Source organism: Chelon labrosus, assembly GCF_963514085.1.
Source record: "Chelon labrosus genome assembly, chromosome: 9".
NCBI classification, from domain to species: Eukaryota; Metazoa; Chordata; class Actinopteri; order Mugiliformes; family Mugilidae; genus Chelon; species Chelon labrosus.
The window spans coordinates 27,755,851-27,769,584 of NC_140359.1; the positions used below are offsets into that span (position 1 = coordinate 27,755,851).

General features: G+C 41.2%; 1 protein-coding gene across 1 annotated transcript in view; it reads right to left on the reverse strand.

Moving 5' to 3' along the window:
- Positions 1-8,898, reverse strand: part of LOC311493260 (GTPase IMAP family member 8-like) — a gene marked incomplete at both ends in the record, with an annotated part of 28,398 nt that extends 19,500 nt beyond the window's left edge. Inside the window, 3 exons of the mRNA XM_084551821.1 lie at positions 6,867-7,031; positions 7,109-7,185; positions 8,735-8,898. Coding sequence (XP_084407947.1) covers positions 6,867-7,031; positions 7,109-7,185; positions 8,735-8,898 — 406 coding nt within the window. The remainder of the gene's footprint in view (positions 1-6,866; positions 7,032-7,108; positions 7,186-8,734) is intronic.
- Between the last annotated feature and the right edge of the window lie 4,836 nt (positions 8,899-13,734).

Sequence of the window (13,734 nt, forward strand, 5' to 3'; positions counted from 1 at the left end):
GTCTTTTAAACATACCTGTCTGTTTAATATTGCACAAGAGTGAATGTTGCCAACCTCTACACTGTCAAGAACTCCAAATTCCTTCAACTGTAACTAGTTGTTAACGTGGTAATTTTGGTTATAGTTATTAAGTTAATTATTAATCAGAAATCTATATTGACAATTTAGTATAATTTATGAGACTGTTTTGATTAATTGGCTATCTTTTCCCTTCCTAGAAGGGTGGTGCCCCGAGGTGATCTAGTAATTCAGATCCAATTATTTAATAATAAATAATTATTTTTGATAATTATTAATTATTCATGATAGCCAAACCCCAATACTGAGTGCCTTAGTACCAGGCCCAACACCGTTCAAGTCCTTCTGGAGTCAAAGCTGAAAAGATCCTGAAAGTTTTATCAACTGAAACTTTCTAACTCACCAGTCAACTTGGAAACACTGAAATAAAAGAACGTAAGACCTTTAAATGCTGCTGTGATTAGACAGCTGAACACAAGGAAACTAAACTGACTCCATCAATCATCATCAACCTGTTTAAGGTGGAGCTGAACCATGATTCATTTTAGACGGAGAGATTGGATGAGAACAACTGGACAAGACAACAGACACTTACCTGCAGCCTCGTATTGAAGCACTTCATGTTCCATTTCACGTCCTAGAAAAGATTCATCAAACAGAAAGAGAAACTGAATCAATGATGAATTCAACACAACTGCATCAACAACCTGGAATGAAGTGACAGTGGCACTAATAGGCCATCACTCAGTTTAGTTTCCACATTTACATTTAACATAAAAACATCAATGTGAAGAGCTTAGTACTGAATGATATACGTCACTAGGCCCAGTTTAATATAAAACACTGTTTAATACAGTAGGGGGTCCCTGATCCATCTCTCTATCAGTTTGGGGGCCCTTGGACTAAAACTGACTGGGATCATAGAGAAATGACATTATTAGCTCAGCCCAATGGAGCAATATTCTAACTGATTTGATTTTATCATTATTACTTTCCAGTAGGGATGCACCGAAATGAAAATTCTTGGCCAAAACCGAAAACCGAAAATGAAGACCCCGGGGGCGAAAACCGAAACCGAAACACCGAAAGAAATTATTGTGGCGATTAGTAGTAACATTGCATTTATGGCTATGACTGTGTACTAACCTCACTAAAATCAAGGCATTGCAATTTCATAAATTAATATTAATGTTTCAAAGAATAAATAAATGTTATGAAAATATTTATTTAGCACATTCCAACAATGCACTATATAAAATAAAATAAAATTCAAAATAAAATGTTTAACTTGACTCCACTCATGTGTGATAATGGAGCAGAAGCTATTGCAGCTGGAAATCAGCAGATCCACTGTGTAGTTAGACTGAGCATATTTGTTTTTATTTTTATTAAGAAAAATTGGTGCACGGCACCTTCAGAAAAATAGCGCCGTCCCTTTAAGAAAGACGGTATAGTATAGTATATATAATTTATAGTATAGTCTTAATTGAAGTTGCACGGCTGTGGCTGTGTGCCGCTGAACAGGCATGTCGCAATAAAAAGTGAAAAAACAAAACAAAAAGATGAACGTTTGTCTTGCCGTTTGTTTTGGAGGTGCAGTAGATAAATGATTAGACTAACATCTAAAACATTTATTTTTTCCTGATGGCACGTGACAGGGGAGATTCTATAGGTAGGGTCAGAGCTTTAGGGGTGCTGAGCACCCCCAACAAAGACTGGAAAGACAATAATAAATGAGAGAGCACATCGTCCTTTAATGTCAAACTACTGTGTCACAAAGCTATCATTTGGTTTAAAAAATAAAGAAAAGAAATTGCATTTTAGCAATATATATATATATATATATATATATATATATATATATATATACATATATAGGCAGTATTAGTCTTAAAGTTTGGCTTTATTAACATATATGCATGTGGAGGGGGCGTGGTGCATCAGCCGCAGGAGAGAGGTATGGAGAGGGCTCATGAGAGCAGCACCAGGTGAGAGTGATTGGCACACCTGCATCCAGTTAGTCTAATCACTCTCTCCTTTTAAACACAGTAGCGTGCTGGACCTGGAGATCAGATGAGACACGGCACAAAGAAAGACACTCTTGGCGTTGGCAGAGGAGACTATGCCTGCAAGGACACCTGCAGATGTGTAAATGTGTCGTGGTTTCAAAATAAAGAACTACAAATGTCATTGCAGTCTAACTCTCTGCTGCAAGAACCCACAGTGGCATCAGACAACACCACAATGCACAAACCAAAAGCTTAATATAAACTGTGGACAGTGGTTGATTGACAACCTGCACTATTAGCTTACCAGAGAGAGAGAAACGTCAGCTAGTAAACTCCTACTGAACAATAACAACAACATTTCCTCGTTAAAATATTAAGTTTAAACCACATGTTTTCTTCGATTGTGCTATTTGTTTTGGCATCGTATCATAGACAAACCATTTTAAAATAAAACAACCATTTTTTTTTTTCTTCAACTCTTATTTTTTGGGGTGCTGGGACAAAGTTTAGGGGTGCTTGAGCACCCCTAAAAATGGGCTAGTCACGCCCATGGCACGCGATCAACCCGCACTACCTTCGCGATCGACGTACTGTCCACCCCTGCCTTGGCATCATCACTTTCTTGCTTGGATGTTTGGATTGCAGGTGAGAAATTAAACCCCACATGAAGAAATTCTTTGCAGATGCACCCCTCTTGAAAATTAAAACACGTTTTGCAAATTGCTATCAGTTGGTCTTTATATAATATTTATATAATACTTTATACTGAAATATGTCCACAAGGCAGACATGCACGTGCTGGCTGCAGTTGTTGCTTGCATCATTACAACATCCTGTTTCGGCGATAAAATGCACTTTTGGGTCATTTTTGGCCGAAGAATTTCGGTGGCCGAACTTTCCACTGTACATACACTCCATCCTCCCTGGTGTAGCAGATTGAGATGAGATGGATTCTCAGCACATGTCAGAGTCAGATCACATCCTCATTCCCTGCTCTCATTAAATGATCGCGGTCACGTGAACAGAAACCCACTCAAACCAGTATCAGTTGAATTTTTCTCACGTGTCTACTTTTGAGTGTGTGTCTCAAAAAACACACACAACAGAATGTATTGACTGTGTTTCTGCGAACGATGACTCACGTAACTGCAGTTGAAAACGCGTCTGTTGTTCAAGTCCTAAAGTTTTACATCTTGTTCTAGTTCTAAAGTCTGACATGAACCTGCAGGAAGAGACAGATCCTCTGATTTCAGGTAGATTTCAGACATTGAACGCACCATCAGACAGAAGCCCAGAAAGCAGTTCTTTAGACTGATACCACTGTGTTCTATTTAAATAAGGCCAGTAGAGCTGGTGTGATGCTGACAGACGGATCATATCACGAGTACAATTAATGATCCATCATGTCAGTGAGTGTCCTCATGTAGCTAGAGCATCATGTTTAACCCTCCACCACCACATCTACCACATACAAGACTTTTACTCACTTGATTCTTTCTCTTTAGTCCAGGTCAACCTTCACAGGAAATTCTTGCTGCAACACAACCATCGAGGGAAGGTGAAACTGAAAATAGACAGACTCCACCCAACAGGAAATGATTTTCGGAAGACAGCGTCCTCTAACTTTACATGATTAGATAATGAATAAAAGAAATACGTCTGACTGTAGATAATTTGAAGAGAAATGAGATTTATAGTAGATTTAAATGATCTGAAAAGACAAACAAAGCCATGTATATCCAACAAAGGTTCAAAAAAGGCAACCATGACCTGGATGACTGAGAACCTTCACAGACAAACAAAGCCATGCAGACAGATCTGAAAGGTGTTTTAATGTTGGAGCTCCACCGGCTGGACAAAACTGTGAAGGTACGAGAGAGAGGAGGACAGAAGCAGGGAGCTCAGGTACAGAAAGTACAGACTCTGAAATGTACTTAGACAGACTTTATTTGTCATTTTGATTTCCATCAAAAAGAAATTTCGGTACAATGGCTCTTAGTACAGCAGGAATATTTAACAGAAACAGAAACAGTATGTACAACAGAAACGGTATGTACAATTTCCAGGAACGTATATACATAATATAATAAATATAAATATAAATATCTAAGAAGCTTGAAATGTAGATAAATATTATTGCACATTCTTAATTACATGGTAATGGGAGTGGGTGGAGGGGGGTACTGTTTATAGTGTGTTGAGCAGTCTTATGGCATATGGGATGAAACTGTTTTTGAACCTGACTGTTCTGCTCTGTAGGCTGCGAAACCTCCTTCCAGAGGCCAGCAGTGAGAACAGTCCATGTTGGGGGTAAGTAAAAAGTAAAATGATTTTGCCATAAATGAAACAATTAATCCGTTGATAATTTTGCAAAATGAAAATGTTCTAGCAAAATATTCTAGACTGAATTGACCAGATGTCCTGCATGAGCATCTGGATAATTTTTAATAATAAACTGAGGTAAACCGCTAGCTAGTGTTAGCTATACTATCAAAACGATGTGTTTCCATAACATTGCTAACGTTGTAAACTAGCTTCCAAAAAATCCTCATAAAGCTAATGATAGCAACAGAAACCACACCATACCTCAATTTGTTTTTTTTCACATTGGACCAATAGTTCTCAAATAGTGGGGTCAGGTGGACTTTCAGTATTACTGTCATCTCATTGTTGCCTCTCTAGTTCACCTAATTCCATTAACACCAAAGCAGCTGAAACTGAAACTGACTAACAACCCCTTTTACTACTGAACTGACAGGATCAATATCCCAGAAGTTGAATGAACTTGATGCTATACTCTGGTTAACAAGTGTTCCTTTTAATTTATTTGAGCAGTGATTTTAAATTTGGTCATTTTTATGCAATATTCTGCATATTTATGCAGTGAGTGAGTGCTACTTTGTGTGTGTTAATTAAATCGGCCTCATAATATACAAGGAAGGAAGAAATGGAGAGTGCAGTGGTGGTTCTACATTGAATTACGCCCCGGGCGAGACCGCCTCCAAGCGCTTTTCTTTTTCTGTCCATCTCTGTTTATTTGACACTCGACAATCAACAGATTTCCATCCTCCAACGCTGTCACTCACGACCAGAAGTCAAGACTAAACTAATTCACCTTGGTGGCCACATAATCATTTTGTATTACCTATTTTTATTTGGCCATTTCACACAATTCATAAATACAAAAACGTGCAGAACTTATAGGCCTGTATTTATAATATTATGAATGAAATGTGCGTTACATGGAAGAAAGTCAAGGTGTGACTGACTTTATCCCTTTATACAGTGGATTACCCCCCCCCCCCCCCGGAGGTGAACGGAGGTGAACTGTCCCCCGCGTCTCCCTCCCCATTCCCTTTCTCACACACACCTTCTACGGCACCTTCTCAGCAGCAAGGGCGCCTGCAGCTGCAGGGGGCGCCAATTTGCCAGTTCCCCACACAGATATGACAGTTAATAGAAAACCATGTAGCTGCGCAGATGTATTTGTTTATTTATTTTTTTTCCAAGTGCTCGTGCCGCCCCCCTTGTGTCATGAAAAAATGCCGCCCCGGGCGGCAGCCCAGTTCGCCCGTGCCTAAAACCGCTACTGGGAGAGGGCATAGATTATCACCTATATATTTTAATTCTACTGGAAAATAAATTTAAACTGAGACGAGAAGAATCTAAAGTACCAGAGACAGATGCAGTGACTGTAGGGAGGAGATCAGGTGGTCTGGGCTGGACGGAGGTTTCTGTCTCTGATGTCGGCCGTGGAGGCGACGGTAGAACTTTTACTGAAAGGAACAACAGAGATTGTAGGTAGAGGTTACTGATGTACAGTGATGATGAAACAAACAAAAGAGAGAAACTCTACAAGCCCAGTTGACTTTATTTAGTGTTTTTTGGATATACCATGACCTGGATGACTGAGAACCTCCACAGACATACACTGATCAGCCACAACATTAAAACCACTGACAGGAGAAGTAAATAACATTTAAACCATCTTGTGACAGTTCAATGTTCTGCTGGGAAACTTCTGGACCTGGCATTCATTCATGTGGATGTTACTTAGACATGTAGCACCCACCTAGACCAGACCAGGCACCCCCACCCCATAGCAATGACACTCCTTGATGGCAGCAGCCATCCATGCATCTCTTCGTCATCCGTCTTGCTTTAAGAATTCAATATGTCTCTCTGAGCTGATTGAGAGTAGCTTGTAATCCTGAATGTACCACGTCTCTGTGGGCTCTTTTGATCAAAAGTTCTGGAAACCTATCATTACCTGGTAGGATGTATGGATGCTTCTGGGAATAAGACCAGTCTGCTTCCTGTAATCTGCCTCCCACTCGCATAAGTCCACTCGCACCTTGCAATTACGTGATGTGTCGATGCATTTTAGTTTGTCTCTTCGAATATCCACAATTGGTTCTGTGCGCTCGGACAATTTATGATCAGCCATACCTCAAAACACACAGCTACCGTTATCATTTGGACTCGTGGAAAGCTGCAGCTGAAGCCGTAGAGCCCATATTTGGCCTTCTTATTCTGCGCTCCTTCTCGAGGCCAGCATTTCTTTCCTCGGGCTGATATCCTCCTTTCTTTTGGGTGAGATTTGTCATTGATACAAGGAGGACTCATATTTAGTAATTTATTCATATGTGCATTTATCACCAGGTCCTTGTGGCCAAATTGTATCATAATTATCATCAGATAATGCAAAGCCTGCTACTGCACTCGCAGCGGTACCCGTTAAAAATGACCTTAAGTAACTAAAGGTGATCGGTGTATGTTGAGTGATGACAGTATCCTGTAGAATAGAATTCCAGGTAATAAACAGAAGGTGATACGTACCAGTTGTGCGGCTGGATGCAGGGCCTGCTGTCGTCACTGACGGTGGTTCTGGTGGAGGCGACGTTGGACACACTGACACGTTCCACACAGGTTCACCCCTCAGAGACGGAGGAGTCTCACAGGTCACGTCCATTTCTCTGTCCAGCAGAGACCTATTGTGCAGATCTGAGGACAGAACCAGGGTGAGATTTCTAAACGATCCGTAAACACACAGCTTGTCCTCAGTCGTACATTTTTCAAACCTTTTAAGAAGTCGACAGAGTCTCCAGCGCTGCAGGAGCAGTCCCAGGGGTTCCTGTCTAATCTGATCTTGGTGGAGCTGAGAGACGTGAGACCAGCGGTGAGACCCGAGTCATCCTGTTCTCAGACAAGTCCAGCTCAGCCAGGCCGGTCTGGGACCTGAAACACAACAGTGCGACTCCTAGTGGACAAAGTAGGAATAGGAGGCAGGTTTAGTTATAATTGGAGGTAATGTCTTCTATCTAATTTTCAGTCTTTCTCCTCCTCTTTTCCTCTCTCCCTTCATCTTCTTCTTCCTTTTCTTCCAGTCCTCCTTGATCACCTACTTTTCCATCTCCTCATCCTCTTTTCTGTCTTCCTCTTTCTCCTTCTTCCTCATTTCCACTTTCCTTCCTCCTTTTATCTCTGTCCTTCCTTTTCCACCTTCTCATCGTCTTCCTCTACTTCCTTCTTCCTCCTCCATCTTCTTCTACTCTTACTCCTCCTTCCCCATTTTCTTCTCCTCCTCTTCCTCCTCCCTCTCCTTCTCCCTTCTTTCTCATTTTCACCATCCTCCTTCTCCTCATCAATTTCAAGTTCCGTTTTCCACCGTGGGCCACATGTTTGACACCCTGCTCTGAGGAGAAGCTGTAATAGATAATGGATGTATGGACTTATGGGAGATACAAGGTGAAATCATGTCCCTCTGCTTCCACCTAGTGGTTGAGAATCTCTCATGTTCTCTGAGTTTGCATGTTCTCCCTGTGTCTGCGTGGGTTCTCTCCAGGTTCTCCAGCTTCCTCCCACCGTCCAAAGACATGCTGGTTAGGTTCATTGGTGATTCTAAACTGGCCGTAGGTGTGAGTGTCTCTCTGTGTTAGCCCTGAGATAGACTGGAGACCTGTCCAGGGTGGACCCCGCCTCTCCGCCTCGATTAGATAGACTCTCCATCTAATCTGACTGAGCTTGAGCTGCTCTGCAAAGAAGAATGGGCAAAAACTTCAGTCTCTAGATGTGGAAAGCTGGTAGAGACATACCCTAAAAGACCTGCAGCTGTAATTGCAGCAAAAGGTGGTTCCACAAAGTATTGACTGAGGGGCGCTGAATACTTTTGCAAGCCACTGTATCTGTCTAAGACAAACGAACATGACTGACATTTCACCACTGGCATCAATGTTTTAGTTTTATCTTAGTCTTTGATGTTTTAATCAACCAGACAATGAGCCCAGGACAAGAGACACAACTACAGGTGGTTAGTCCTGCTTGGAACAACCTACATGTGAACCTTTTTTTTTTGTATGCACTTTGTATTAAGTTAACTGTTAAATTCAGTTCTACTTTAAGGCACTAAGTTGAATTAAATTAAAAGTGTAGTAATGAAAAGAAATCCTCACGTGATGGGATGTCTCTGCAGATCATAACTGTGTTCTCTAAGACACAAGGACGACTCAAACGCACAAACGCCAGCAACAGAGCGAGAGCAGCTTCTCCTGTGAGGGAAGGAAGAACAAACATTCATTAATGTTGCATCGTTCTCTAACTACATGTCGACAGTGTCAAATTAATAAGAATAGTGTTTAATTGTTTCCTGGGTAAATATGTAAACATATCAACATCTGCATTACAACATCATGATCTGAATGTCTTACCCCTCATGGTGACCGGTCTGATCGATGCAGGATGCACGTCTACAACTTGAGACTGTGGAGTGAGGCTTTAGTTTACCAGATACAACGATGCTGTGGTCACCTTTAAAAACCACCAGGTGTGGAAAAAGAAACAGCGTTGCCGTGGCAGATCTGGAGCTCGCCATGGTTACCAGTGCCGGTTCCAGGCGCTGTTCCGGTCGGTTGACAGAGCGCGAGGCAGTTTGCTCCAGGGGAGGCCACGGAGATCTTTTAAATTAGGAATGTGAGCATTTCTTCTCTGGACGGAGAAGATTCCACCGTTTGTTTTAAAAGATTCAGGAGAAAACAAAAAATCAAAGCGTGATGTTTTGTCTCACGAATGTGTAACAGGGTAGATCTGTATCAGGCATTTTGTGAGCACATGGTGCATGTGTGTGTGTGTTGGGGTGTGTAAGAGTGGGTGTGGCTTCCACATGTGGGTGTGTGCAGTGATCCTAGGTGATGGGTTGATCTGATACAGGTGTGCTGGGTGTGACCTTGTCACAGCCAGCTTAACTACCACCAGTGCATTCACCATTCAGTCTCTCTCTTTGTCTGCTGGTGCCAGGTATTGTGTGTTTAAGCTCCCTATTAGTAGTTTGGTGATGTTTCTTAATGAGTCTCTCTCTTTGTCTGCTGGTGTCAGTGGGGTGTGTGTGACGTGGTAACGGAGTCTTCTCCTGAGAACGGTGGGTCGGAGCAAGAAAGTGCCGGCAACAGCACAGCACAGCGCAGCGTAGAGCAGCAGCAGTAGCCAAGGTGTAGTGCCGACGGAGCCACCTGGTACAGCAGCCAACCCCGCCGGATACAAAGTACCAGCCCTGGTGATTGTACGGTTTTGCCTCACACCAGAACCCACACCCGGGACACCCAGCCAGAGAACTTGTAGCCCTCTTTTAATTAGTCAGCCCCAGATGTCGCTCCATGACTTTTAATTATATTTTTAGAACTGCAAATAAAGATATATTTTTATGATCTGGTCTGGTTGTGTCTTGCCCATCAATAACTGGTTGGTCAAATTGGCATTTTGAACCTCTTTACAAATGAACAAATGAAGCCATGAGAAAATAGAAATGAAAATTGTGACTTTTATTCACTTTGAAAATTTATTCTGTTTCAGTGTTTCCATTTTAAAATAAATAAATGGCATGGGACCAAAACAAGGTCAAAATCAACATGGATGAAAAGTAGTGTAACAAAAAGAAAAACAAAATAAACAAATGCTGATACAATCTTTGAGCTAACATAAAAAATACACTCTTATACAATTAAAGATCTAACCACCGCCACCGCGTCCCAAACACCAAAATGCAGCAAATGACAAATCAAGTATATCCTGTCGTGTTTGGAGACAGCAGTAGTATCATTATCAGTTCGAATCGTCAGGATTAAATCTTAGCGTTTGGTTTAGTCTCCACGCTTTTCACGGAGCGCACAAACAGCAGTGTTTCCTTTTCTTGTATTTAAAAAGTAAAATAATCCCCCAACAAACAGGACTTCTGGTTGTTCTTGAGGCCAAAAAATGGTTTCTTTTTTAAAAAACAAAGCACTTTGATTTCTGGAAAAAGGGACAGAGAAGAGAGAGACGATGTGGCAGTGCTTTTTACATGAGGAGGTGAAACAGAGGTAAGGAAAATGTTGCTCGTGGCCGGAGGTAAAAAATAAGACCTCTGCCTCAACACAGATAGATGAAAACTATTCTATAGAAATTATACTTGGAAAACAGATAGGTAAGATAGAGACAGAGACACACATATAGAAAGAGAGAGAGATGAGCGAGGTAGAGATAAATAGAGAGACAAATACTTAACATTTTTATACTTAGTTTTAAGATTGTTTCTCTTGGACAGACGGAACTAGGGCTCACTCAGTTAGAGAGAAGTATCACTGCTTTTCAGTTTATGCTTGATATTTATCCTGATTTGGACCTTGTATTCAGACTATTACGCCACACATATGTCCAGTCCACATTTCTCATCAGCCTCTGTTTCCATCTTTGCCTCACCCAGATCCCACTTCGTGGCTTTATCTCAAGCTCTCATCTCTCTTTCTCCTCTGACATCCAAAGAAGAATGCAAAGGAATCCTGACTTTGAGAATTCAAGATTCAGATTCAGACACTCCTTTGGAAACAACAACACCTATGTCTGAAAGAGAAGTCAAGGGAGACGTCTATGTCAAACTGGAAAACCTCTCTCTGAACAGAGGAGGTTAACTGAGATATAATCTGTCATCAACACTGTCTGAACATCTAAGTCCAAAATATTTTAACCCAGTTCACTCTTTGAATCTTGGATTTCTGGCCATTAATTGGTTAGAGTACCACAACAGTGAAAAACACAGGTCATCACCAAGGTTCATCTCTAACACATTAACAGTCATGTGAGTTACAAATGGGAACCACACGCAGTAATTCTAAATAAAATTCTAAACCCTCCACCAATCATTTAGAGCTGAAGAAGCTGCCTGTCCAGTTGCTTTTAAGAATTGTTTTCAGAGGATCTTCAGACATACCCTCCATTGTTCTCTTTAACAATCTGTTCAAATCGTGTTAACAGCTCTCCAATGTGAAGGTCTTTCAGCCACAAGACTCTGTCTCTACACATCTTGATCATTTCTTCTATGGGTGGATGTTGTCGATACTTTTCCATGAAGCCTGGCTGCTCCTCTCTGGGTGTTGATATCAGAACCAGTGAATGATCAAATGATCGATCACTGAAGAGTTCCAGGACTCTGCAGAGTCTCTGTCTGTGTTCCTCAGTGAAGTCTTCAGGCTGTAGAAGCAGCAGGAACACATGAGGTCCAGGAGCAGAGAGTCTCTCACAGGTTCCTACATGTTCTCTAAGTTTATCTTTAGAGATGTTGGGGAGCAGCAGATCTGGAAGCTTGATGACATCTATTACTTTGTCTTTAATCAGTCCACTGACTCTCACACAATGGTCTGGTTCTTCCTCAATGTTGAACTTGTTCTCTCCCAGGATTAAGTTCCACACTGAACTCCTCTCAGAGCAGCCGTTCCCCAGAAGAACAACCCTCAGCTCAGACACTGAAAAGAAAAACACTGAATTAGAAAACACAGTAACACAGAGAATCCACAGTGAAACACTAGAACTGGATTAACAATGAGTGAGGAGGTCGTCATTCTTTAAGAGGACATTTTGATCTGAAACTCATCATTTCATCCTGAACCTGCAAAGATGTTGAAATAAATAAATAAAGAGTAAATGTGAATCTAGAGCCTAGAAAAGCTGTAATCCTACATGTTAATGTGACCAAGAGGATTTCTGACTCAGTTCACTTTAACTTACTGTCAGGTGGAAGGCGTTCAATGCTGCTGCTGAGCTTCATAGATGACCTACGGAGACCTGCAGGGAGAGAGAACATGTAGATGCATTGACTGATGTATTCATGTGTGAGTTGATGCTTCAGCTTGTTTCTGGTAGTCTCTCTAACTCAGCTGCTCTGTCTGAGACCTTCTTGATTTCATCCACTTCCAAATGTCCCCATGTGTCATGACTGCAGTCAGAGACTAATTTGCTGTGTCACCAACAGCGTTGTCTTCTCCTATACCACCAGCCACTTGTGACTATTACAGAGGCTTCTCTCACCCTAGCATCAGACCAGTTAATCAGTGACTCACCTCACCTGCACTTTGGAAGCCCAGCTCAATGACAATCAACCACAAACTCAGATCAAAGCTATCAGTCTACAAATGCAATCTCATTTAGACCGACTTCCAACCTTAGTGGCTGAAGATCCCATCATACATGTAAAGCTTCCTTCTGCTATCACATAGTGTCAGTCATATGGGAAAACGTTAAGTCAATTGTGTGGAAAAATGGGATGTAGTGACATGTTCATCAACTGAAGCTCTAACAAGAGAAGGAGACTGATTACGAAGACAAGCACTGGTTTTACATATTGCTTCCTGTAGGGAGCTAGAGCAGCTCATGCATTTGGATGCATGACTTGTTTACACAAAGAAAGGATTGAGTAATGTATAACATACACAGAAAATACAGTTGGGGGCCCATTATTAAGAGTTTACAGCGATTCAGACAATTTATTAAAAATGCTCCCAACTCATAAAATGAAGTCATTCCAGGACAATGACATGTTGTTCCTCTCCGTTTTCCCTCACCCCTCTGACTGCAGTGTTACTGAATATATTGGGTATACATGTTGAGAGAAGATTTAGGAGACACTTCACTTTTACTTACTAGAACGGTATAGTTCAGCTGAACCTGTAGAGAAACATAAAGTAGAATGATTGATTGATTGATTGATGTGAAGTGTGTAATCAGTGTGATAGATACAGTTTTCATATTTTTTACGCTCCTGTCAATATTAAACAGTTAGAAACCAGGAAAAAAGCCCAGCACAAACTTCTCAAACCATCCTTTCCAGATATTTATAGATAGGCCACAAGTAATTAAGAAAAGAGGAAGAGGAGAAAAAGCTGAGTGTCTGTAACAGACTGCCACCAGTACAGCACCATCTGTAGATGGACATAACCTGACTCATCCAGTACAGAGACTAATATCAGCTATGTGTTGGATGAGATTAGAGTCAGCAGACATCAATCAAACATTCATCCATATACTGATTTGATCTGTTTAAGGTGGAGCTGAACCCTGATTCATTTTATACTGAGAGAGTGGATGAGAACAACTGGACAAGACAACAGACACTTACCTGCAGCCTCGTATTGAAGCACTTCATGTTCCATTTCACGTCCTAGAAAAGATTCATAAAGAGAAACTGAATCAATGATGAATTAAACACAACTGCATCAACAACCTGGAATGAAGTCACTGAGGATTTAAGGTGGACTGAAGAGAATCTGTCAGTCATTATCAAGTGAAACTGTCTAACTCACCAGTCAACTTGGAAACATTTCAAGAAAATGTGACTTATTGTCTACAAACTGCTGGAATTCTACATGTTCATAGAAGATTTAGGAGACACTTCACTTTTACTTAC